The sequence below is a fragment of the Lates calcarifer genome, linkage group LG19 (genome assembly GCF_001640805.2).
Source record: "Lates calcarifer isolate ASB-BC8 linkage group LG19, TLL_Latcal_v3, whole genome shotgun sequence".
In the NCBI taxonomy this organism is placed as follows: domain Eukaryota; kingdom Metazoa; phylum Chordata; class Actinopteri; family Centropomidae; genus Lates; species Lates calcarifer.
The window spans coordinates 22,154,690-22,182,322 of record NC_066851.1 but is presented as its reverse complement, the minus strand read 5'-3'; the positions used below and the strand labels follow the sequence as shown (position 1 = coordinate 22,182,322).

The 27,633-nt window shown below is 39.2% G+C and overlaps 1 protein-coding gene and 3 non-coding genes across 4 annotated transcripts; 2 read left to right on the top strand and 2 right to left on the bottom strand.

The window, feature by feature from the left end:
- Positions 1 to 901: 901 nt before the first annotated feature.
- LOC108902190 (exocyst complex component 3-like protein 4) lies at positions 902 to 27,633 on the bottom strand. Its single transcript, XM_051078276.1, is given in 15 exon segments — positions 902 to 2,381; positions 8,129 to 8,250; positions 9,056 to 9,208; positions 9,930 to 10,052; positions 10,859 to 10,982; positions 13,300 to 13,349; positions 13,351 to 13,399; positions 16,218 to 16,318; positions 16,696 to 16,821; positions 16,917 to 17,034; positions 19,649 to 20,294; positions 20,878 to 21,081; positions 21,352 to 21,432; positions 24,272 to 24,515; positions 27,376 to 27,633. Coding segments are annotated over 14 exon segments (2,358 nt in total). The 5' UTR covers positions 24,510 to 24,515; positions 27,376 to 27,633; the 3' UTR covers positions 902 to 2,158.
- LOC127143651 (small nucleolar RNA U3) lies at positions 3,651 to 3,857 on the top strand. The gene has a single exon (XR_007815219.1). It is a non-coding gene; the product is annotated as a small nucleolar RNA U3 (small nucleolar RNA).
- Positions 5,409 to 5,615, bottom strand: LOC127143650 (small nucleolar RNA U3). The gene has a single exon (XR_007815218.1). It is a non-coding gene; the product is annotated as a small nucleolar RNA U3 (small nucleolar RNA).
- On the top strand, positions 6,014 to 6,220 carry LOC127143649 (small nucleolar RNA U3). The gene has a single exon (XR_007815217.1). It is a non-coding gene; the product is annotated as a small nucleolar RNA U3 (small nucleolar RNA).

Below are 27,633 nucleotides of genomic sequence, written 5' to 3'. Positions count from 1 at the left end.
GCCATAAATATGTGATGAACACATGCCCTTTCCACATCATGTGCTGGCATTCCTTCCCCAGTGATTTTGCACTCTTTCAACTTTATCATTTGTGGTAAGAGGACTTACAATCTTACTACTGAAGAATCCACTCCCTTTGGATTAAAGAGATCCTTCACTGTTGCCCTTGAATGTATCCGATGGTCAAGAGGTTACAACAAGTTTCTGACAGTGTTTTCTGTCTGCATCTTCACCCAATAAGAGTGAAAATGCCAAGAAGCCTTTTCTTTTTTACCTTTTTTTCACAATCCCGTAATAATGACCATATTTTTATTTTATTTTCAGTTTCTGTCAATGAGATGGACTGTTTTTTTAATCCAAACAGAAACACAATCCAAAGGTCAATGTGTTTAATACACAGTAATCAAATCCTGCAACAATCTGCATCATTTGTTTGGTTTAGGTTTTTTTTTTATATCCACTTCACTTTCTAAACATTTTATTTCTACAATTCTACATTGCATGCCACGCTTTTATTAGTCTGAAATGTTTTTATAGATAAATATACTCTCGATGAGCAGTTTATTAGGAACACTGTACCACTGAGTTGGGCCTCCCTTTGCTATCAGAACAGCGTAGATTCCACAAGACATTTATAAACAGTCCTTTGAGATTCTGCTCCATGTTGACACATCAGTACCACATCATTTCTGTAGATTTATCAGTTTCCATCCACAGAACTGGACTGGACTGACTGGACGTTTTTTGTTTTTGGCTTCATTCTTAGTAAAAACTATAAGAGACTTTTGTTCATGAAACTGTAAATAATGTAAAGCACTTTAGGCTGCATTATGTGTATGAAAAGTGCTGTAAAAATAAAGCAAAGTATTATGTTATCATTAATTAGAAATGAATGAATCAGTGGATTTTGAAGATTTATTTACAGAGACTCAACTTGAAACTTGAAACTTGAAAAACTTAAGACAGAGAAAAGACTCATGAGACTGACATATCAGTTTCATTGCTTGATTAAAACAGATTATATAAAGTAGTATGTCATACTCTAATAAGACCAATTATCGGGATTCATGAAATCTTTGGTATCTGTCACAGGTCAGAAAAAGTCCCTTAAACCATCCTGAGAAACAAAAAGCTCTTCATGTCTCCCACTTATTTACTCGTCTACTGTACAAAACTGAATGATTAAATTCAACACATACATGGGCAAAGAAATTCACACTTTAAGTTGTGATCTTACAGGAATATCTAGAATAACAGACAACAGATGTACACATATTTCACAAAAGAAAATTATTATTATATAAATATATTTTAGTCTCACAGCAGTTTTGGCGGGGGTTGTTATGTGAGTTAAATTCCCCTAATATTCACAGTCCAGTACCACCCACAAACTTCAGTTCGTGGTCTGAAGCACATGAGTTCATGGCTGGGGCATGTGAAGAGTTTCAGTTTCTTATGGTTTTTATCAGTCAGTGTGACACTTGAAACTCAGACTGAAGTCCAACACAGCCACCAAAGACGATGCATTTAGCAAAAATGGTCCAGTGTCACTGCAGAATGAAGTGCTGTTCAGAAATCCTCCTCACAGAAAGCACTTATGGCCCATTGGTGGGAGCTTCACTTTCATCCACATGGAGTTTCACAATCCTACCCCCCTCCAAACATTGAATTTTCTCCAGCTTTTTAAATGAATGTTTTCTTTCCCAGAAAACAATGCCTCACAATGCTGGAAGATGAAACACACTAGATGCGTCATATTTAATGAGCCTAGTAAGTGGTAACACATGAAACTTCCACATTTCTCTGTGAGTTTGAAAAGAAAATGTAGAACTTGTTGAACAAATTTTTGCTTTTAGAATAACAAAAGTAAGTTCATGCAACCTTATTTGTAATCTATGTTGTCAACAAATCTCACAAAAAAGCTCAAACTACCCTTGGTAGTCCATAAATATATAGTTTTATTTATTTTCTAAAAACACCCCAAAACACCTGACTTCTGACTTGTTGGGACAAGGACACTGCACCTGAATCTTGAGGTGTCTTGTGGTGCTAGGACATTGACAGTGGATCCTTTAGGAAACTGCAACAGTCAACTCTTTCTGTCACAAATCCATTTCTTTAGCTTCCATCCATGCAGCATTTTCTCCTCTGTGGTACATTAGTTGTCTGGCAGCAGGACGTTGAAACAGGAGAAAGGCAGATTGGACAGGCAGTCCGTGTTGACTGTGACCTGCATGTCACTAAAAAAAACTCTGCTTCTGTCGCCGCCGTTGGCACTGTCCGTTTTTTTCTTCAGCTCTGTGAATCGCTGGAGGATCCGCTGATGTTCACGGCCTCTCATCAAACCTCTGAAGTTCAGAACAGCAATCAGGTGCTTCTTGCTGCAGGTGGAGGAGAAAAAAAACAACACTGATAAATTTCATGCCTCTTCGTCACTGCAAAAGTTTTCTGAAAATGCATGGCTGAAGATGTTTTTGCAGGTCATTGAGACATTTCAGGAACATTTTCTAAAATACAAGAGAGTCATGGCAGCAGTGACCCACAAAACGAATGAGACACTGATGAAGGAAACATGTTCTGAGTGGACTGTTTGTTTCAGCTGTGTAAAGTATGCATTTTCTTTTTTTCTATAATCTGAGGAGCTCTCTCTTTGTTATTGTGCTTTCTTGACCTCCTTATCTTCACTTCAGCCTTTAATAGCTAGGGCTTTTCCTTGAGAAACTTGGCAAAAGAAAGCAGTTAATGCGTGTATGAATGTTGTTATGTGAATAACAGGAGTTGATTTATCAAGATATATATTAGGTGGAGCCAATTTTCCAGTCAGGAACCATTTAATCACATCGGAAGACAAGGAAACAATAACATGACGTAATTAGGAAAACCAGTCACACCTCAAAACAGTATAGAACACTGTAGAAAATGTAGCATTAGTGTTTGTGTTAAATTGAGGAAGGTTACATCGCTCCACACCGATCTGATGTTTTCGTCTTTTCAGCAGAAGCTTTAGTGAATGTCTAAGACATGACTAATTCGCTTTCTGTTTTCTTGTTGCATTTTTCCTGTATCAATAGACCAACGTTTCCACCTCGGAGTGTAAAAAACTTTTCTAATATTTCATGTTTTTTTGATTTTCCAGCATTTCCACTTGGGGATTTTTATGCAGATATAAAACAACGTGAATAGAAACAGGTGGACATAAAACAATTTGGATAATTGTTTTCAAAATGCCAAATATTTGCTGGTTCCATCTTCTCAAATTGGAGGATTTACTATTTTTTTGTTGTGATTTAACTTTTTAGTGACATTTCACAGACTAAATAATTATTTGTTCAATCAAAAAAAAATATTTGCTAATTAACAAAGGGGAAAAGCGACATAATTCAAGTCAAAGTAAAAAACAATCGAATGTGATTCATGGAAATGGAGGGGAAAAGCTCTCCAGACTAAAATCCTCTCTCATGCAAAGTTTTGTCAAAGTTTTTTAAAACTCATCAATATGTTACCCAAATTTTCCACGCAACAGAATGCCTGAAGGAAAACTTCTTGTTACTGTGCCCGGAGTAGGTGTGTCTCTCTAGACCACCAAGTTCACCCTGAGTACGAGTCGTTGTCTCCAGACATAAGACCCAGAGAACCATCCAGAACAAACCAAGACTATACTTTCAGGGATCATTTCTTTAGTTCTTGACTTGAGAGATGTGTTTCTAAAGAGTTTGGTCTCGCTGCCCACGATGATGAGTTAATATGTTTCTCTCAGAGCAGGAATCTAGTGGGAAGACTTTGTTTCTTCTTTACTGTTGATGACTGTTCAGTGTTTCTGAAAGAGACACTGATGGAGGAAACATGTTCTGAGTGTAGCTTCAACTGTGCTTAAAGAAAAACTTGAGTGTGGACTTGCTGCACATTTACTTATATGCTTCCACTAAATGTCAAATCTGTGCACAATCTGCTGTGATCTTGACTACTTATACTACTAAAAATAGAGTTTTAAGGTTTAAATTGTCCTGCTCTGGCAAATACAACAAAGCAGGTTGTTGTGAAGGAGGTGTTAGTTGATCACAATCTCTACATGGGCCCTGAGAATAGGTCTAATCAAGTGAACACACCTGTGCAGCATTTTAGCAGCTCCTGCACACCCACACAGGTGTTTGCAGTTACTTTGATTCTGATCAGACCTCTCCTTAGGTCCAAGTTGACTGGTGTCACACTGGGAATTACTTTAAGTGGCCAAACTCCAAGTAAAATTTTTTACTTGGCAATTTGTTACCAAGTAAATCCAGTGTGCAATTGTTGGTGTTAGTGTTAATTATTGGATTTCATTATGATGTAACTGCAGCCATTCTGCCAACAGCTAGTCGCTAGGTCTTTTCACCAGGTGGGAGTTATTGCAGGTGTCGGAAAGTCCCCACATCTCTGACATGAAATTACAAGTCGTCAAGACTGATGTGAATGGTTTTTCACACTCATCTCATAATTACAGTTCAAATGACATGAGATATATATGCACATTTGTTGCTGAGAGTCATGTAGATGTCAGTAAAGCAGCTTTTACAATCCCACACAGTCCACAGGGTAGAAACACATAGAAATCTGTAAGGAGCTGCAGAAGCCCTCCCACACAGGGCTGCTGGTGGCCAGCTGGCTGCTGCCTCTGTGATTTAATCCTGAGAGGAGGTTGAATCAGGCAGCATAAGTGAAAACATCTGTTTCATCATTTCAACTAAAATCATGAAGCAGGTATTTGGAAGTTTGGTTCCCAGGCATGTAACAAACCTTTGGAGGTCCCATATATTCCAAATAATTTAACTATAAAACTTGTGAAATAACTCAGAACATCCTGTACCTACTTTGTTACATTTTGGTGCCATGGTGGCAAGGTTGACTGATTTATTATAAGTAAACAGTAAAGTGGAACTCCGATTGTCTTTCTCCTCTAGTAAGTGACGTATTTCTGAGTGAAACACAATATCTGGTTGGGGTTTTTTAAAGTTAGTTTTTATGTGATTGTCCAAATTATCTAGTGCCCTGATGACAGCTGAATGGATAAATTTATGTGAATGCCCCTTAGTTTAAGTTGAGTCATCAAAAATGTTTTTCTTTTTTTTCCAGGAAAAGAAAAGACAGGGATATTGATATAAAATACACAAAAATTTTCTCTGACGTGTATTTGAGAACTGAACACTTTAAACAGGGACTAAAGTGATTTTTCACTTGATTGTGTCAGTTACAGCAACACAATCCTCAAATTAGAGACTGCATGAACCAAACCAAGCACTGTTGGTGGTACATATTGAGGTGAACTGGATTGCTACATTAAAAAAAACTAATAAAAAAATAAGGTCTTGACTAGAAGACATAAAGGTGTTTTAGTACAGGACTTTTTTTTTTTTTTTACATTTAAGTAACAGTCCACTCAGAACATATTTCCTCCATCAGCATTTCTTTCAGAAATGCTGAACAGTCATCAACAGTGAAGAAAAAACAAAGTCTTCCCACTAGATTCCTGCTCTGAAGAAAACATCATAACTCTTCATTGTGGGCAGCAAGACCAAACTTTTAAGAAACACATTGCTCAAGTCAAGAACTAAAGAAATGATCCCTGAAAGTATAGTCTTGGTTTGTTTTTGCTAGTTCACAGGGTCTTATGTCAAGAGACGAGCACTCGTACTCCTGGTGGTCAGAAATTATTCAGGAAGACACTCCTCCTCTGATCAGTAAATGAAAGTGGCAGGTTTGCAGACACTACATTAACTGAAGCTACAGCCAGTCTGAGCATTATGTAGCAGACTTCTCATGAATACTCCAATACCCAAGGTAGCGCTGCAATACATTCAGCAGTTCTATCCTTCCATTGTAAAACAATAACTCAAGCGTACAATCGTTTGTAAAGAGTCGTAAAGCTCTGCCTGCTTTTTGCCAAACTGCCTTTGGTGATGCTGATTCACAGGAGTTCACCACGAGTACGAGTGGTCGTCTCCAAACATAAGACCCAGAGAAACATCCAGAACAAACCAAGACTATACTTTCAGGGATCATTTCTTTAGTTCTTGACTTGAGAAATGTGTTTCTACAAGGTTTGGTCTCGCTGCCCACGATGAAGAGTTAAGATGTTTCTTTCAGAGCAGGAAACTGGTGAGAAGACTCTGTTTCTTCTCCACTGTTGATGATTGTTTGGTGTTTCAGAATGAAACACTAATAGAAGAAACATATTCTGAGTGGAGCTTGTGTTTTCTCAAAATAACAAGGTTTTTCCATGTAGAACAAGGAGCTTTCTAGGGTTTTTTTATTTTATGTGTTGGGAAAAGAATATGCTTCTTTTAAGAAACAATAACAGAACTAAAATGAGCTAATGCAGCAGTAAAATCACATGAATGAGATCTCTCCTCAACACTGACACCATTGCATCACTGTTTGTTTTGCCTGTGGGGTTGCCTAATCACCTCACATGTCTGTGGTTTGATTGACACGATTTCAGAGCAGAGGTCAACACCATCTCCATCTCACAGCCGTTAACTCTAGTTAATGCAGTACATATTCCATGTAAAAGGTTCAGTTTATTGGAGTTAAGGTTAGGTTATATTAATATTAAATTATTTTGGGTTAATTTTTAGCACTGGACCCTCATGTTCTGTTCCTTTTTCCGTCTCTAACCAAAAACTTGACATTTCCTCGGGTAATCACCTCTCAGATGATGTGTCTGGACTATATCTTCCTCCTGACAAGTATTTGGGGGGTTTTTGTAATTACTGAGGAAAGCCAAATTATCTCTGCTGTCCATTTTTGGATAAATCAGTTACTGAGAAATACTTCACTTCCTCATTCCCTTGGTTATATTATTTTACATCTAGTTTTGCTTATCTGAGTCCTGTCCAGACTTCTTGTACTGCAATATAGAGAAGCCTCTTTGTCTACTGCTCTCAGAATCACAAAGGGGAAGCTTTGACACAAAAAGAAATGAAAATCAGGATGTTGGTTAAATGTCTTCATTATGGATTTTTGTTGTGTTTTGTGTGTAATTTTGACACATTCAACTTGACAAACCACTGTCTTTCAACACAGACGTGTTACATGAATGTTAATCTCCATCTAAGTTTCTCTTAAACAACCTTGCCAGGTTTATTAGAAACACTGGCTGGTGCTGCTTGGGAAATCCCTCCAGTCTTTAAACCATACGGCCTTGGTTCTCTCTGCTGTCTAGCAAAACAACCTCCTGAAGCTTAGTCATCATCGCTTATAACCAGAGTTTCCTTAATGATGAATCCACATTTTTTTATTTCCTCCCGTGGGGGACACGGGACATTCATGATTGAATTATCAGGCATTTTAAATTCTGTCTTGGGGAATTTTCAAGGTGTCAACTTTGAGGTTTTATTAACATTCACTCTAGAAATATGTAACTGCATGCGCCATGACAAACACATCTAGATAATAACCTAAGATATACAATTCAGATTTATTCTGTTGACAGACGTTCATGGTCCCCAGAGGATAAATCCTAATGACTTTGGTGATCCTGTGATTGTTCCTCTAGCACCACCATGAGGTTCAAGTTTGTGATTTTTAGTTAAATATCTCAACAATTTTTGGATTGGATTGCAATAGAATTTGGTATAGATGTTCATGTTCCCCTCAGGATGAACTGTGATGACATTGGTGATCCCTTCACTTTTCATATAACTTCATCATCTGTTTGTTGAATCCTGTTAGCTGAAAATTAAACAGCTGCAGGCAGTGGAGATGCAGTAGTGACACTTCTGCTTGAGGATGAGATGTGGAATTATTTAACTATGCAGTAAATTTAAAGAAGAGCAAAATTATAAACCCGCAACTCTCACTACAACCAGTCTTTAATTTTGTCTTTCAGCATCTTTTGAGCGTTGGCAGAAGCAACACCACGACACCTTCTCCATCTGTAATCAGGTAAGTGATTTTTTAAAATGCTGTCGGTACTTGTGGCATTTTATTTACTAATGTGGAAATTAAGATCAAGTGACAAACCAACACAGTCAGGTTTTGGGGTGCACCCTACTACACCTGTCACCAAAGGTATGATGGGATAGCCCCTGTCTCATCACATTGTCCTCATGCAGAATGATCATGTCTTAATGAATGAGTTAGAAATATTTACCTGAAGTCAGGATAATGCTTCACTAAAGATTCAAGATGGTCCTTTATGTCCTTCTTGTTCTTCTGTCCGATGATGTCTCCCAGGTTGTCTCCGGCCAAATTCAGCCACTCGCAAGTTGATTTCTGTGACAGAAAATAAACATCAGAAATAAGTAGTAGTAATAATAATAATTAAAAAATACATAAAAACCTTAGATTTATATAGTGCCTTCCAAGAAACCCAAGGACACCTTACAAAAATCAAGACACAGGACACCACATAGGCATTAATTCCCTGAGTAGCTGGTCCCTGGTTTGACTCTTTCCAGGCATTTCCTGTTTACCTCTGCTGTTGCTATCAAATAAAATAATAAACAGTGAGCTGCTGCTAAGTTTTGAAATTTTTGAACAATGCGAGTTGCAAAAACAAAGTAAGATTTAGTGGTGTTTATTTTTTTCATTCTTTCTTTTTTTGTATCATGACATGAACCCTGTTTGCTGTTGACTATAACAACATCTTATCATCGCTAGGGTAAAAAATGAATTTATAATCCCTATAAATTGTAAAAAATAAATAAAAAAAAACTATTTGCCAAGACTAAAGGAAAAAAACATTAGTATCATTGTATAATACATATTCAGCACATTATGTCTTCATTAAGATAAAACTTTATTGATCCCACAGGGAAATTCTCAAAGTACTCAGTAATTAAAATGACCTCCACCTTTACCAGCTGCAACATTAAAGTGATGAACACATGAATGCATCAGTTACTATAATCCAGTAATATATATTCCCCATTCTGCGTAATGTGAACTTTTACTTTTGTCACTTACATGTACATTGAAGGCTGTTACTTTTACTTGTAACTGTGTATTTCTACACACTTTTACTCGAGCAAAACTTCTGAGTATTTCATCCACCACTGTCTTTTTTTATTTTTTTTACCATGTCCTCAAACACATCCACGAGTTTATCCCACTGCTGACGAATCTTGTCTGCCGCCTTCTCGTGTTTCCGGTTCTTGCAGGAGTAGTTATTCTTCATCAGCTGGCCGATGTACTCCTTCACCACGTGGTAGTGCAAACGGTTCGCAAACTCCTGTCACCGGGACACCCGTATACAAACACACACACACACACACACACACACAAACATAGAGGGAGTGAGGTGGCAGAATAATAACAGGATGGCCACAAAAAAAAAGGGAAATGTTGGAGTGCTCGGTAGGCATTCGTGTCTTTATTCGTCCGTCACATGAGCAGCATCAATCAGATCATCTGACCTGACACCTCCACTTCCACCTATTCATTTGTCCGTGTTGCCAGGGGTTAGTCCGCTAACTTAAGCCACGGTATCCGCCTAAAAACAATGGTGGTCCAAACTGATTCCCTGGAACTTCCAACTTCAGCAAAAAGTAAATAAGGATTTCCTCCACAGACCTCCAGTCCTATTACACATCAGCGAGAAAACCTTATCACTATAATTGTTATCTCATACTCTAAATCTTTTGTGCTCATTAAATCAAGTCTAATCTGACACAGACAACCTTAACAAACAAACAAAAAAATCTCCCAAGTTTTTTAATTGAAGGCATCACTTGTATTGGATTTGTCTAATGAGGAGTGGAAAGTTGCCAGTTTAAAATTTCCCCCCTGAGCATATCTGATTATTTCTGACACTATGGCAAGCAGCCAATCTTGATTAAGAGGTGGTAGTGTTTCTTGTGAATTATTAGGCGGGCAAATTCACTGAACTGGTTGGCAAGTGCTGATGTCTTTATCCTGCTGCTTGACCTCCCCCGCCCCCTCCGCCGCCTCACCTGGACATGTGGAGGCCTCATGAGAGCACAGTGCTGGGAAAGCAGCTTTGTCCGACTGTAAAGGTCATTAAAGTCCTCGTCATTGGTCAGCCACTTCCTCGTCATCATTCTCTGCAGGTACGGCTGGGAAAAAAGCACAAAAAACATCAAATATATACTGCAAAACAATTACTACAACATGCTACAACACTCTTTTACTCTCCAGAGATTGGAGGGATGTTTGTATTTTTGCTTATTTAGATGCCTGCCTCAGACTAAAGTGACTTATGTCTGCAGCAGGTTGGATTTTAACCTCTTGAACTTTTAGATTTTACTTCTAAGTAGCTTAAAGCAACAAAATGTAACAGTGGCCTCTGCAGCCACAAGTGGTAATTAATTCTGTTGGGCTCTAAGGGGTTTGGTTGTTTTCAGTCTTTTAACAGGAACTTTGAATGGTGTATATCCCTCATGATTCCTCATGAAGTGCTGTTGCTGCATCAAACACACCAAACTCCTTTCAGAATTTGTGATATTTTAAAGTTTCCTCCAGACTTATACGTCTTTTTAACTGATCTACAATTCGGCATTACCCAAGCAGTTTTTGTGCCAAAGCTTAACAAAACATTAACCCATAAGGAAGTCGCTACTTACCTGCTTTTTCCTCTGGCTTTTACAGCTTGTCGAGACATGATCGGTTGACCTCTGATATGGAGTCTACCACACTGCCTTACATCCTGTTTTCATGTCCCTGAACGTGCTTTTTTGTGGTGTTATAGCGTAAAACTGTGATTTCATAGAGGGGCTCAGGAAAAGAGCATCCCCTTTTCAATTCCCTTTTTAGAGACCACAGTAGAGAACAGATTCTCACATTTAAGGAAGAATCCTTGAAAACTGTCTTACACCTTTATCGCCCTACAGTATTTGATCCACTGATCATACTGTTATCATACCTTGACATCCTCTTTGAACTGGTCCTCCAGGCCCTGCAGGAGCCGGACAATCAGCCACCTCGCCTCTATTTTGAACCCTTCCACCTCATGTGGGCAGGCAGCCAGGTACCCATCCATGTGCTCCCTGCAGGAGGAAAAACATGGAAAAGTGAGATAGTAGCATACTGTTTGAGTTTTTGTAAAGCACTGGCACATTTTCAGGCAGTAAAAACTGCTGTGGTGCATCTTGGGGATAAACATCTGACTTCAATGTGGTCATCAAAATGTGACTTTTAGTACAGTTTTAATGTACTTTTTAAAATACAAGATCAAATCAGTAGTTCCCAATCTTTTTGGTCGGTGACCTTTTAAAAAAGCCGTGCTACATTGGGGTCACATGTTTCACTCTGAGTTGAAAGCACCTACACACTGAAATGTCATATAACGTCAGTCATAGGGGAGTGGGGACTTTTCCTTTTAATACTTACATTTAGCTGATAAAACTAAATGCAGGATTTCTTACTTGTAATGGAGTATCTTTACATCGTTGTCTTAGTACTTTAACTGTAGTAAAAGATCTAAATTACCCAGTTTTTCATCAAGACTGAAGCATTTTTTCACACCAGTCTGATAAAATAGAGGTGAACTAAATTTTCTTTTTGGTACTTAAAGCATCAAAAAACATCTCAGTTTTGCCTTGACTTAGACGCTAATCTCTGCAAGCTAACATGCTCTCAGTGACAATGCTAACAAGCTAACGTTTACTATGCCCACCCTAGAAAGTTTAGCATCTTAGTGACCTAATATTCCCTCATTAACACTAAACACAAAGCACAGCTTAGGTCAGTGTGTCTCCACCAGATTTAATGGAAATCCATCCAGGAGTTGTCAAGATATTTCACTCAAAACCATAAATGTCAACCTCCAGGAAAAGTCAGGGAATCACCAACGATAATTGGATTCATCCTCTGGGGAACATGATTGTCTTTGTGAAATCTCTTGCCGGTGCATCCAGTAGTTGTTGAGATATTTCAGTTAACTGCCAGTAGAATGTGTCCCAGTTTCTTTGGAAAATTCAAGAGCTCTTTGTGAATTGTTTTCACTGGCACTGCTTTCTATGAACAGTCAAAAATTGTATTTATTCTCGACTGGGATTATTGAGCATGAGCAGCCTGGATTGTTGCAACATGTCAGACCTAAAAAAGTGAGGGTCACCTCTGATTAGTTAATTTCTCCTCAGGTTTCTACTGTTAATACATCATTCTTTATGTGCTTCTTCCAGTGATTCTTTCAATGACATTATACTCAAAACCTGATTATATCACCTGAAAAAGTTTAGCTTGTTTTGCACATAATCTCATGAACATTACCTTTTAATTCACCTTTTAAAATTAAACAATAATAGCTCTGGTGCAGTGTAAAAGTTTCCAACATCACAGAGCATCAAACACAGAGAGCAGACATTAACCCGGCAGCCTGGTCTGCTGCCACAAACACACAGCCGTCCCTGAATAACCCCGTCACTGCCAACATCTGCTTTTGTTGTGACCAACAGAAGCAGCTGGAGTGGTTTAAGAGGTTCAGAAAGCGAATTTGCTCGAAGTGGTTTCACTTTCACACTCGCAGCCCCAATTCCCCGAAGTCACGTGAGGTGGCACTCTCTCTAAGGCTGGCACCGATAACGTCACCTCCTCCAATGAAACAAGAGACGGCGTGACCTCATTTTAAATGAGTATGCAATCAGCCTGTGCAGGGGTATTTAGTCTTCTGAACAACTCGGAGCCAGTGGAAAAATATGTTGGCATAAACACTGAGAGTCTCGCAGCAAAGTCAGGAGTAGCTCAGAAATGAATCATCCAAACAAAAGCCCTGCAGGACGGTCTGCGTCTTTAACCGTTCATTTTCTGCATCACATAAGAAAAAACAAGGAAACTATTTAAAATCCACTAAACTAACAGAACTAATATGACAGGATTATTGATAAAGGAGGTTTGTGAACTCTCCAGGTTCATATCAAAGCAACCTCTGTTGTGGTGCACCTCCAAAATAAAAACTTTAACATGCTACAAGTGTAAAAGCTTGTTCTTGACCTTTGGAAACATTTGTTTGTCAAAAGGATAAGTCATAAGCTTTTCTGGAGCTTTCAACCCCATGTCATGGTCTTCTTCAGATTGCTTAGTTGTAGGTCAAACTTGCAGAAAGAGCTAGTCAGTGGTAGTAAACATTTGGAAGGTAAGCATTGCCACACTATAAGTAGTATTTCCCTTTTACTCTGGTTAAATTACTCTGGCATCGCCTTTTAAACTGCCATACTTTCATTTCTGCTTCTGTCATTATAAAACAGGAAACAAACACAGATCCTCCCTGGGTGAGTCTGGTGACAGATTCCTTTTTCAGTAGGTGGGGAGGCCACGTTTGTGAGCCAGTCAGTTTAAGGCCATGCAAGAAGTCAGGTGACTTACTGTAAAGCAGAGAAGCTGTTGATGTAGGTTATCTGATACTCAGCCCAGAGGAGGCTGTGGTTTGAGAGCGCCGCAGAGACGGTTGAACTCTTCCTCAAACCTGGAGAGGAAGGAAGAGACTCCAGTCAGAGGAAAAGAGATGGATTTAAACTGTCAGATGAATAAAAGGGTCACAATTAGGAATGAATGAAACAAAGTTTATCCATAAAACGTAATAATCTCAAAGTTGGTCTCAGAGGAATTTACAGAGGACAGGCCTAAGGGTGGGTGGATAAAATAAAAGAAACATCTGACATTAGGTAGATAAGTCATAAATAAGAGATTGATTATTAGTCCCAAAAGAAAAAAAAAAGCACACTAGAATCACAAAAATAAATGGACACTCACAGAGGTTGTTAAGATTTAAGATAATAGAAACATAAAAAGCCAGGAACTGAAACCAAAACTAAAAACTTAGTGTAAATATGTCTAATTATAGTGCATGGGAATATCCTGTTCATGGTTAGTGCAGGTCTAGTGCTGTAGATGCTGTATATCGTCTCATTCACAGGCATTTAACACATAAAATATAAAACTTTAAAGTTGTGGTTATGGTTTGGAAAGTCCACTGGACAGTAAACATGACTAAATGAATGATAAATGGTGATACCTTTTAAATTAAATTACAAAGAATCCCTACAGTGCCCAGTTTTGCAGGTAATATTAATACATTTAAAGGACAGAGTCAGAGAGGTGTTAGTGTTGTTCAGATTATACCTTTATATTCTTTTGTCCACCACTTGCAGCAACATCTTACAAACTGATTTATTGATACAACTGATGTAATCAGATATCAAAGGATGAAAAAGAAGAAGATGACAAAGAAGGAAACTCAGCAAATCACAAGACACAGAGCTGCATGTTGGAAAAACACGAACCTGGACGTCTAATAAGTTTCATCATCGTTAAAACTCAAAATTTATAAACAGCTCACAATATGGAATAAAACAGTCAAATAATTCTAAAAAATAAGCTGCTGTTTCTGTGGAGACTCTCAAGCTCAGGTGACTTAAAGTGTAACAGTGAAAACAGTTGTGTTTCCACACATGAGCCAAAATGTCTGATTACTGTGAAATCTAAACCATGTCTTTGAACAGGAGGTAGTAAAACAAAAGTAAACAACAAGTATATAAAACTGATTATTTCAATGCCTAAACGTGGCTGTGCAAGAATAAAATTGCAAGGGTCAGCAAACCCAAAATGTAATATCTTTGTATGAGGAAGCAGGAGGTTAACGCTGCAGCATACAGTCACATTTTAGACATCAATGTTTGCCGTGCACAAAGCCAGGGCCATGAAAGGAATGGCTTTCCCAGGTTATAGCCTTGACTTCTACCCCATCTACCATCTCTGGGATGAACTGGAAAATGAGAAAAATGAACCTTTTTACTGTGTGCGAGACAGTGACGTCTTTGTCCTACAGGAGGTTTATTGAGTCTGTTCTGTCCTTCTGAGGGGTGGCTTTGTTTGAGCTTCTCAAAGTTTGAGTAAAATTTCTCGGGTGAGAATTTTGGTTACTGGGTATTCAGGTTTTCCCCTCTTTTTCTGAAGTGATCTCACATGTCCCTAAGCATCGTGATCTCTGTGGGTTTTCTCTTATAATTGCCTCTTTTAATCAGATTTCCCCTGTTGGGAGAATAGTTTGACTTTGATTTTGACAAGCTGCAATTAAGGACTTATCAGCCATCAGCCTCTGTGTAGATCTGGTGGAAAGTTTTCCCAGAAGATTGGAGGCAGTTATAGAAACACATCAACATATCAGTGTAGTGTATATAAACAAATATCTCATGTAATTTGTATTCTGGGGAGCAGCCCAGGGTTGTGGTAACATCAGTAACTCTCTGTCATCAGTTCCCTCAGTAGTTTTCCTCCAGTTTAATCACTTACATTGTTTCAGTAGCTTGTAGTTCCAGGTGTTTATCAAACAAATATAGAGCAGCACTGTGTTTGCATCTTGTTTCCTTTTCTGCTTTATTTTAAACTGAAGAGATGAAATATCTCCAGGAGTAGGAGGAAGAGTTGAGAGTTACATCTCATCCCTCCCTGTTTTCTTAGAGATAAAAAAAGACAAAGGTAGATGGACACATGATCTTTCCAGGCTTTTCTCTGATTTCATGATTCGGTTAAAAACAGATGAGGGGAACATTCTCACATTACTCAATAGGAAAATTGGAGCGGTCAAAGTCAGGATCCTGTTTTTTGGTTTGTTTTTCTGAGCTGCCATGGGTGGGTCTCCTTGTCACTCTTCTACCTTCCTCTTTTACCTCCTCAGTGAGGTTATGAAATATTTGGATTTTATTTTGTACCAAGCACCATTTTCCTTTTGACTCTTGACTCTACAGAATGGTTTACTTATTCCTCCGGCCCAACAATGACTTTTGACCTTTGTCCTCCTTACTAATAAACTGTCAGAGGATAGAAATGACAGTCTCGAGTGCTTACTGTCATGGAGTGATTGCGTAATGGGTCAGTGATTGTGAACATCTGTTGTCGAAAACGTTAGATACTAAAACCAACCACAAAGAGACGCACAATAACTGCAAATGTGCAGCTGCTGTCAGTCTGGATGTTCTTATAGATACAAAAAGTACTAATATAAGTTATTATGAATGAGTTAAGAAGCAAAAATGGCCTCTAAAGACTTGAGACATGAAGCTGAAGGCAAACTTTTATAGGTTGCGATTATCCCAAGGTTTATTTTAAGGCTGAAACTGGAGGGATTCCTTGTGTCCTATATAAATATGTATTATTATGTCATTTAGGGTCAATGAGGTGGCGATCTGCCTCTCTAAGACCTTCCCTTTTAAATACTCAAACATTTAGTATTTGTAAGAACTTTCGTACACATTCATTATGTGTGTTTTTTTGTGCTCACGTACCTTTTGGGGAAGCCTTTCAATTCCTCGAGGCAGGAAGAGAGGACTTTCAGTTCCAGCTCAGCATCAATGACTCGAGAGTTTTGGCAATTTGACTTCACTTGCTGAAGAAAGAGGAAAAAACAGAGACAATGTTAAAGAATCACAATGTAATAGTGAAGTAAATGCTGCCACCACATGTCCAAAACACTGTACTGCATCTGGTGGATCAGAAAAAAATCTCACTGCTGTCATTTCAAGTCTGAGCTGTGTTTACGTCTGATTTAAACACCTTTTTTTGATAGCTTTTACTAAATAATATTAACACACTATAACTGATTATTTAGAGGGTACTTTCCTAATAAAATATACATTATTATTAGCATATTTTTTCAGATATTTACCTCGATTTTCAATACATTAAATCACACCTACTGTATGATATTAAAAAAGGAAAAAAAATTAAAGATGCTTTTGTTTTAACCACACAGCAGTGTCGTACCGTCCAGATGTCCATATGAAACTCAGAGTTGAGGAATTCGTCGTCTTTCTCTGGCATCCTTCTGTCCTTCCAAAACTCTTCATTTTCAAGTTCAATGATTTTGTTGAGTGAAGATTTCATGTCCACCTGCAGAGAAGCAGAAACAGGGTGGTGTGAATATTTGTAAAGTTTTTAATAACTCTGCAATGCTACTAAAACACCCAAATACCCAGAGTCCTCACCTTCACTCTGCAGCAGTATTTCTCTTTCAGCTGCTTCAGGAAGTTTTCCTCCAGCTGCAGATCGGTGCTTTCATCGTTCATGTCCGGCTGCAGGGAGAGACTTCCCATGATCGTCTCGCTGCGTGAAACAAGATTTCAAAACATTTCATTGTGCTTGCATCTCCCAGAGCTCATGAAAGCTGAAGACATGTCGCCTCATGTCCAGGGAAGAATTCAGATTCTATCAGAACCTGGCGATGTTGTATGAAAGGATCTGGGAAACATGTTCACACAATGCTTTGGAACAAAATGTGGATTAAAATATAGATAAAACACACAATTACATCTAATTAAATACAGTAAATCCCTCCCCAGAGATACAACAGATGGCTTGTGGACCTTTCTGCTGCATATACAACATTATAGACATCAATCATTTAATTAAGTTCATGAAAATCCAATCACCATTGCCCAAAATTTAGTGAATATAGCAATGACTGAGTTCATTTTCTCAGGAGATCTGTACTTATTCATATAAACAGATATACTGTATAAAAAAGTCTTTTTTTAAGATGCTGCTTTACATAATCTGTGAGAAATGTGGACATGACCTGATTATATTTTTCCATTTTGGCCTCAGGAGAGTTTTGTGCCTCTTTTCATCAGATCAGCTGTTTATTTTTGGGCTCCCAAATGTTGTTTCAAGCACAGTTTTTTGGTTTGGCGTGGCCTGATTCAACAAATAATATCAGCAGTGCTGCCTCGTTTCTTTCTTTTTTTTTTTTACTGCTTTCCCCACTCGTGCTCGCTGTGGTGCTGTGGTGTCGTGTTAGGTCTCCTTTAAGCATCTCTGTCTGCACCATCTGTGAACTCAGCTTTATGTGGGCAGTCGAGGAGATGTGTTTGGGGTATTTCCTGCAATTTGAGACTGTAAATATTGTTCCAGGAAGACAACCAGACATAGAAATTACTGTCAGCATCGTAAGTGTTAACAGTTGCTAATCACACAGGTGAAGGGATTTGTAGAAATAATGTGAGTAACTACTAAAATATGATGCAGGTTGTAGAAAACCTGAATTTCTTTTGATTAAAGGGGCACTCAATCAATTTAGTCCTGCACTTCTGTTAAGAGGCAAGGTCAACATTGAAGCAGCAGAGGTTGAAACAGCCTGACTTTTCATCTGTAGTAAGAGCCAGTCACCTAAAATGCTGGATTCCACAAACTCAGCATGGCTTCCTTTAGACCTGAAACATCTATGTGTTTCAGAACTCCATGATCCAAGTTTGCAGTGCAGACTTTTGCAGACTTTTGGTTATAAAGCATCGTAACTGAACTGCAGTGACATTTGCAGGTGCGTCTACATGCTGTTTAACGAGCTGCACCTAAGCAGCTGATTGATTTCAAGGCAATAAAGTGACATCAGCCGTGTACTTTTCCCTAGTGAATGTTTGTTTGTCGACTTGTTCAACAAGCTAAGGTGCAGGTTAAAACATGTATGATTCTAGGTTTGATACAAAGGAGACTTGGCTCAGTGATACAACACTGAGTTTACTGCTTTGTGCAGGATTTAGTTTGCTGTGCGTACACAAACACCAGAGTAGTATTTGGTTAAATGAATGTAGAACAAGGAGGCACCGTAATTAAACCTTAAACTCTCACAGGACAAATCATTTACAGAGAAAACCTCAGTTGGACTTTAAAAACACTAATCTCTCCTCTCTTAGTTTGTGACTTTTCATGCCAGTTTACACTCTTAAATCTGAACCGTCTGGAACATTTTGACCAAAAATAAATTGGTTTGGAACCCGATACATCGAGTCATCACTCAAACCAAAAGACAGTGAACCCAGATCTCATCGATTACAGCAAATGCTGCCATAAAAAGAAGGACCAAAAAAAAAAAGAATTGCGAAACGAGCAACAAAAATGGCAGCTGTGGGATGTTGATTAGAACATAAAAGTCAAGTTATTGTGGATGACTTGGTTGAAATGTCTCTTTTCTACATAATCTAATCCAAACTGATGTTGCCCTAAAGGTTAAAGCAGCAAATGTATGACTGGAAGGTTGCTGGTTTGATCCCTGTGCTGACGGGATAGAAAGTCAAAGAACACTGCTTTACCCTCCATCATCACTAAGACTAAGATGCCCTTGAGCGATTCTTAACCTGCAACAGCTCCAAGGAGGCTGCTCAGTGACAACAGATCACCATCTGTATCAGGGCTGCCACTTCTTATTTTAAATTCGAACATGTGTTTGAACATGGGGGGATAAGTTGATATTCATGCTGCAATAACCTGTTTGAAATGTAGGCTGCAGTCTTTTTAAGTACATCAAACCATTTGAAGCAGTTTGCTTGTGATCCAGCAGAGGGCGCTCTATCAGCTTGACCTATTGACCTATCAGTAAATTAATGGTAATGCAGTGTTTTTCTGTCAGAGAAAGGTCGTCCTGAGCGGACAATCAAACACCAAAACATCTGAGAAGCAGTGCGAGGAAGTATTCTGGGCTCTACACCGTGGATAGCAGAGGCATAAATAAAGATAAGGCCATTTGTCAACTTTGTTGCTGTACTCTTCAACAACAATCAAATTGCGGACTCAGCTGCTAGCTTACAATCTCAGTGAGCCAGTAGAAGCAGCAAAGACAAGCAGAGCAACATCACAAAGTCATTTTGAATTTGTTCGATCTTGATTTTTCTGAAAAAGTGACAGCCCTAATGTGTATCAGCTGTGTTCCCGTTGATGCACTGACCTCTTGTACGTGTTGATGATCCAGTTCAGCAGACTGTACAGATCCCTCCGCTCCGTCACCTGCTGCTCCACCTTCTTCAGGTGCTGTGCGACGACTCTGTGATAACTCCTCACGTAGGTGCTGAAGACCTTGAAGCTGGGCGGGTAAGACCACTGCAGCTCCCTCTTCACGCTCTCCAAGTCCTCTATGATGGTCTTACCCAGTAGGCCCAGGTGCACAGCGAGCCAGGAGGCGCTCTGCTCCCTCTGTTCCTTCTGCTCCTTCTGCTCCCCCTGCCCCAGGTGAACGCTCTTCACCTTCGCCTGCACCCCCTCTTCCACCGCCTCCCTCCAGGCCTCCATCCAGCTGCCCGGCAGCCCTCCTGGTTCCTCGGCTCTCTTGTCCTCCTCCTGGATGATGCGGGCCGTGAGTAACAGAAGTTCCTGGTTTCTGGAGGGAACAGAGTTGGAGTCGCGGACTATGGTGTTGATCTTTTTCCTCAGGTCTCCATAGAGGAGGCTGAGGTCTTTTTCCTTCTTGGCCAGCTCCATCGGTGCGTCCCCACCAGACTGGTCCTGCTCCTGCTGGAACTCCCTCCGCAGGGCGAGCAGGTTTAGGTGAGCCTCCTCCAGAACCTCCGTCTCTATCAGCTTACTGATCTGCATCACTGGACGTAAACAGAGTGGATGGTGAATCCCTCCAAACTAACTCTTCATATCTTTACCAGAATGCAGCTCAACACAACTTGTGACTTTTATTTTAATAGTTAAACCAAAAACTTTTCAGACAGCGGTGTCATTGTGCACAGACAAACTGAACTCCTGTGTATTTACACCAGGGACAAGATTCCTATCTTTGACTGTTTCTGTTGCCAAAACAGAGAAAGATAAAGACGAGCGAGTGGAATGTAAAGACAGACAAAGAGACAGGAAGGTGTTTAGGAACATTATGAGAAAAGGTTGCATTCACTGCCCGTGGCTATGAATGTCTTTGAACACTCAGAGGGTTGACAGCCCGTTGGATGTGAACTGAAGGACAAATGAATGAAGTTTTCTACACACACAGCTAATGTGAATCAGATTATTTCACACCTAATTGAATTCTCTGTGGCCGTTTTGTTCTTCTATGTGGTCACTTCACGTATCTTTGTCGTTTCACTGACTTTCCAGCACAAAACGCCACCTTGGTGCCTTTAATCGAGACGAAACAGCAAACCCTGCTCGGATAAAAACGTGTGGGAGAGACTGTACCTGACAGCGGTGAGTGGGGTATTTCTGGCAGTGTGTATATCTCCTCAATCTCCGCCAACACCACCTCCTCCTCCTCTGTCTCCTCCTTCTTCTCCTCCACTAAGCCTTCACCGACAGATTTAGACTTTTTTCTCTTGACGAATGGCAGGCTTCGACGAATGGATCCTCTCACGAAAGAGTCAGTGCTTGGCATACTGGGATCTGCTGGATGGAAAAGCAGCAATAATATGTGACCAGTTGGTTTTATATGGACCTGGACATGATTTCTGGTCTTTTGTTTTCCCTCCATCAACAGCACCTTGTGTTCTGAACTCAATGCTCCACCAGGCCACTATGGAGATGCCATTAAAGTGTTTTTTTTTTTTCTTTTTATCTAGAAAACTGTTAAAATGTCGATAGCAGTTTCATATTATCAGCCAGGAGGCTTATTGATGTGAGGAAGATATCAGTACCAGTATTAAATGATTGATTTACCTGTCTTTGAACGTTTTAGAGGGTGGCTGATGTCACTATCACTGTCCTTACCAGGGGTAACTGGAGAACCAACGCTCGGACCTGATTAAGAGAATACAAAGCAGAGCAGTTTTCAGTTGGACATGGCTCCATAGCTCCTTGTTTCACAATCACATCTCTCTTTGTCGAGTCAGTAGGAAAAGAAATCAATGCCAGTGCTTGAAAACTGACACGGTTTCAGTTTCTTAAGGTTCGTATTTACACCTTCGTGGGTGTATGTGTGCGTGATTTGGCAGAACTTCGCCCTTACTGTGACCTCTAAAGCTAAACCCACTGAGGAATGCAAAGATTAAGCAATGATGAAAACACACAGGTTAGTTTGGCTCAGCCCCAGAATGAAAAGTGAAAGTCACCGACTGAGTTTCTGTAGGGATTTAAAAGAATCCAAAGGGCTTCCTCTAAATGAAATAACCTCACGTGTTTGACTAAAATGTTACCACGCTGAATGCTGAGAAAGTTTTGAAATGTTAGGACACTGTGCATGTTGTGATGAAGCCTTGTGTCGCTGCCTTGAAGGTAAAATCCACCCTCGCTGTTTTCCTGCATCTATTTTGTATATTTTTCTACTTCTGTTCCATAACATTTGCATCCAGAAAATCTCTCACAAGCTCATTTTGCTGCAAGACTCAAGTTTGGAAAACAAATGCTTCAGAACAAATTCAGCCTGACTGAGAACTTTCTGAACTCCTGAACTTTATTAACGGCTACAGTAGATCTAAACGAAGCTACATGATTCAGAATCTACTTTTCCTCTTTCTTAAAATGTATTAAGGGGTCACAAGACAAGTCTGAGCGATGGACAAGAAAACAATCAGCAGCAAAGACAAATGACAGCTTAGCAGATACTGTAGGAGGACTGAAGTGTAGGAGGGGTTCATGTTTATGTGTGAGCGACACAGAGAACTGTCAGTCTTCTACTGCACAGCCCACTTGAAATCATGATTAACTCAAACTTATTCATTCACGACCAGAAGGGATGGATGGATTTACCAGGATGTGATGAATTGAAAGCTTCACAGACTGAACAAACCAAAGATGTTTGTTAATTTTAGTCCTGAAAGTCAGGAAACCAGAGAATCCTACACACTGTCCATCACTTGAACTCACTTTATAAACACGACGTTTCAGTTTTCATATCCTCATCAGGCAGAGTTCATACTGTCTGTATCACACAGCAAACATCATTTATCTAACAGTCAGGTGACTATTTGAATATTTACCAGCGCTGGTAATTCCAGGGGAAAACCCTGGATGAGCTTCAAGTTGAAGGACGCTACACAAAAACCTGGTCAGGTGGATTCCACTCACAGCACATCCACACCGTTTTCTGTTTGCTGTTGCTGCAACTACCAGTTATTATCAGTTAATTGTTTGATCTATGTGAGTATTCTGCAAGAAAATAGTGAAAACCCCCCACTCAGATAGCTAGTTCTGTCTGATCAACAAGCTAAAACCCCAAATACTATCAGTTTTGTTTGAACTTGGGTCACATGATATGATGGGATGGCGGATAAGTAGCACACCACTTTTAAGGACTTTCAGTATGTCATGTCTACACATTTTAAGCTTTTCTTGCATCATTTAACTTTGTTTAGTTCCCATACTTTCCCTCTGTGAAGAGATGATGTAGGACCAAAATTTTGGGGACAGCAAAGCCTGTTGAAATGAAACGTCAGGGTCCTGTCGCTGCTTTTAGCTAACCACAGCACTTTGTCTGAGTACTGCTTTTATAACATTTTATCTTGTAATTATTTATTTATTTGAAAGTCTTTTAACTTGCAGGTGTTTTTTTAAAATGAAAAACATTATTTCATTTTCATGTACCTACGAAAAATGAAGAAATGCTGAATCTGAATTTTGGCGTAAAATAACATGCAAAAAGCAAAAAATGCGTAAGGATAACATGAAATATTCCCTCAGAAATTGCGTATTATTCATACACATTGATGATACCAGACTATTTTGCCAAAGAATTAACTGCTAGCAATTAATCAATTATGAAAATAGTGAACCATTAATTTCAGCCTTAAAATAACCTTAATAAGTGTTAGGGGTTAGGGACAAATGTAAATAAGGATTTTATCTCCCTCTGTTGACACCAGCTGAAGCAGATCACCTTCAGATATTTCTCAGATTGTTTAACAAACATCCAAATAAAATCATAGATTTCTACATCCACAGCGGCAGCTCGGGTTTTGTTTTTCAGTAAAGTGCGGTGATGTTTGCCGTTTTCTCTGCTTTCTTGCTCTTTCTGCACTGTGTTCTCACATCATTGCTCTTTCCACCTACACACAGAGTTTCACCCACAGCTGAGTGAAACAAGTTCACACACATTTTCTGGTGAGCGTTCAAGGTGGCAGATCACTAATTTAAGGAGAATTAGAGGAGGCAGATTGAGGCAGAGCAAGTTCACCTAAACAGGTAGATCAGGTGTTTGATAGGATCTTATCTTCCTACATATGAGCTTGGTTTTCCAGGGGGCTCTGACCATTGAGTGTAGGTTGTTGGTCCACATAAAATGAAAACTACAACACAATGAAGTGTACAGAAAACAGCCTTTCGAGACTTCGGCCGGTTAAACACAAACACCAATTCTGACCTTCAGAGGCCACATTACTCTACCTGCTGCACAAATCCAACAGAATGGTGCAGGAATGGGTCCTGAAACCCAGATGGAAGTCAGCAGTGCTATGGCACGAAAACCGATCTACTCATCAGTCCACCTTTACAGCCTTGTTCTGTTTCTACTCACACTCTTTCAAACTATCACTAACTTTCCAAGAAGAAAGTCCCATTTGCTTTTTGTCGAGGGAACCAGGTTGATGCTAACTTCAGGGTTGGCCTACAAAAACCTGCGCCACTCTACCATGATGGTACTCACCGGGTGACAGAGGCGGTTGTGACCCTGACTCAGTCACATTTGCTTTAGGTGTGCCCTTTGACCCTTTGCCTCCAGGTGAAAGCAGGCTCTTCTCTGCAGCACGCTGGATGCTCTTTTTGAACGACTTCATCATGCCCAGCTTCACAGGAGAATCGTTGGTCGGCGTCTTCCCATTGCTCTTGAGGGACACAGTGTCCTCGTCTGGGTTTACAGTAGACTTGTCCATCATTTCTGACATCTCATCCTGTTAAATAACATCCACTTGTGAGAAAAAAACCCATAAATTTAAAAGTTAAAGCCAACAGCGGAAATATCTGCCTGCCACTCTGCTCTAATAGGAGTGTGTGTGAAACAGCAGTTAACGTGTGTTTTCACTTCCAGTCAGCAGGGATTGGTAGATTAGTTTTGTTTACAGGTAACATGACAACCTGCCTGAGCAGTTCTTACAGCGTGATGTAAACAGCTGCAGACATAAATGCAAACTCTCTCTACACTGTCCTCTGTGACTATCCATCTCCCATAAACCAGATAAGAGAAGAGAGGAGTTGGTATCAGTCTCTGAAATTAAATCTGAACACCTGCTGTTGCTCTGTCGACGATCTCCCTCTGAGTGATAGTCAGCGGCTTGAATTAGGCTCAGAAGGTTCAAGAGTAATCAGGAACTGTAGATCGGTTAAAAAGACTTAGAAGTCATTATAAACCAGCATCCATTTTGGATCTCCAGTGAGGAAACTTTGAAAATTTCAAGAATTCTGAATGGAGTTTGGTGTGTTTGTTAAAGTGACAGCACTTCCTGCTCCAGAACTCACAGAGCTCACTGATTTTAGAAGCCCGGTGTTATTTACATGCAAGATACAGCCATTGATTTTGTTCCTGAGTACTTGAAGATTGTGACTGATTACAAGCTGTTTTGATTTTCATAGTGAAGCTGGTTCTTTCAGTGTTTTATTGAATCTGTTCTACTGTACTGAGGCTTGGTTTAATTGTGTAGATAAGCGTCTCAGGGTGTCTCAGCTTCAGGATATTTATTGTTTTTATCAGTAATGATTTTTTTACTGTCCCTTTCACCCACTTCATGAGGAGTTTGACCTTATTTCTTTAGGATGCTGTTACAGGACGCTCAGGACACTGTTTATTCCTGTAGCCATTAAAAAACTGAATCTCTTTGTGTAATGGAAACTGTCTCACCTGCACTTTATCTCACCAGGAACTGCACTTTATTTAGCTTTGCATATTTCCCATCGTTCTTCAGCTTATCTCTCAGTTTTTGGCAGTAGTACCTCTATTTTACCTTTTATGTCCTTGACTATTGTCTCTCTTTTTGCTTGATTGTTTCTGTTAATTATCATTGGTGGAAGCCGGTCCATACAAAGCAGATTTCTGAGGTTGTAAGAGTTGAAGCTGAAGTTTAATTTGGTAAAAACATCCCTCTGGGTCACCTTCAGTTTTTACAGTGCACTCAGAGTTATAAACTTGAGCAGGCAGAGCTGCAGCAGGCGATTTACAGATTTATATCTCCCTGGATTTCGCCTCTCAGGCCACAGTCTGCCCTGTCTTCTTACTGGAGGTCACTGAGGTCATATTCAGCCTGAGAGGCAGACTGCACACCTTCACCTTATTTTGGGTAAAGAATAATTTAGTTGTATTTCTGTTTACAGTTAATATTCTCTTAAAAAGAAGCAAGAACTTGTGTTAAAGATGCAAACACAACTTTATCTATCACAAAGTATCACATCTCTGCCAGGAAACCGAACATGATTTGTTTGTTGCACTATGATTACACACTCTGCTTTGTGTATTATCGTGTTTATTTCCATGTTATACAGGTGCTACAGGTGAACTTTAACCTTGTACAATCCGGTTTTCCTACTTTATTAACTAATCATTTGTCCCTTTAGAGTTTTTTCCTCTCTGCACATTCATTTACAGTAATTCTTCTTCTTCTTATTATTATTATTATTAAACCCATAACATCCAATTAAATAGCATTAAAAATGTGTGATCTGATCTGCTCTAGCATTTAAAATAAAAGGCTTCAACATTATGAACATCATGAGTTTGTATCAAAGAGTTTCTCACAGTATTTTATTGATCATTTTGTGGCATTTTTGTTTAAATTTTTCCCCCTCGTTGTATAAACACTGCATTCCTACAAAATATAATTTGACTCACTCCTTGTACACAGAAAGATTTGATTCTGACTTAATCACTTTTATACTTTCAATTTTATTATCTCAAGTCAGAGTAAGCTTGTGTGTGTGTGTGTGTGTGTGTGTGTGTGTGTGTGTGTGTGTGTGTGAATGATAAAGTAAACAAGCAGCTTTTTCCTTTCAGTCCAGAACTGTATTTTACAATGCAACAACTACAGTCTAACTACACATGTGTAATTTAGATGCAATTATTCATTTGATCCCTGTAGACGAGTACATAAGTGTCTGTTAAATATTAATAGAATAATAATTACTGTAAATAAAGCACGCAATGATTAAAGTCTCCTCAGTCCGTCTTACTCTCCACCTGATTTTTAAAGAATATTTGACTGTTGATTTAAGGTTTTATTACTGAAAAATACAGATTTATTCAGTGTTTTTATGAAAAAGAAATAAGTGAACTATGTAAGAACAGTTTCCTGTGTTTCTCCAAGAGCTAATATTTATATATAAAGCTTAATTGATTATCACTAAGCCAAGACTTTGATTCTGTGGCTCTAATAATAAAACTTACGTTATACTGTGGACACTGAAACAGAAGTAAAGCCATTATACAGCATGCAACAACAGTGTACTATTAATATTACATTTTACAGGATTGTGCCAAATCGGTTTTTATCTTTAAAACAGGTCAAAATCAACTCTAACAGAAAAAAAGTTGCATTATTTGTTTTTGAAAATAAACACTAAATATCCTGACAGCCTAAATACTGAGCGCCATTGTTTTACCAAACTGTTACTGATCAACCAAAACCTATATCAGCATGTTTAAAGTAAAACCCTCTGAATGCTCTCTCTCTGTAAATACAGATAACGTTAAACCAATGCTGACTGTGGACTAATTAATAGCAGCCTGCTGTCTGGTTAAATCTAAAGAGAAAAGTGTTGCATTACCTGCGCAGCTCAGGTGGAAAATGTCGCGCCGCCTTTCCCTCTATTCTTTTATTTCCTCCGCTCTAGCTTTCGCTTTCTATACCTGTAAAAAAAAAAAAAAGATCCGGTTTGTAGAGGTGAATTTATCGGAATCAGGTGACAGAAGCGTCGGAGAGGTGAAAAAACAAAGAATAAGCGGTAAAATTTCGGATATAAGCAGCTTTTCCTGGGACAAGGACAAAGCAAAGATCACCTCTGTGTCTCCACTGTGATTAGAGA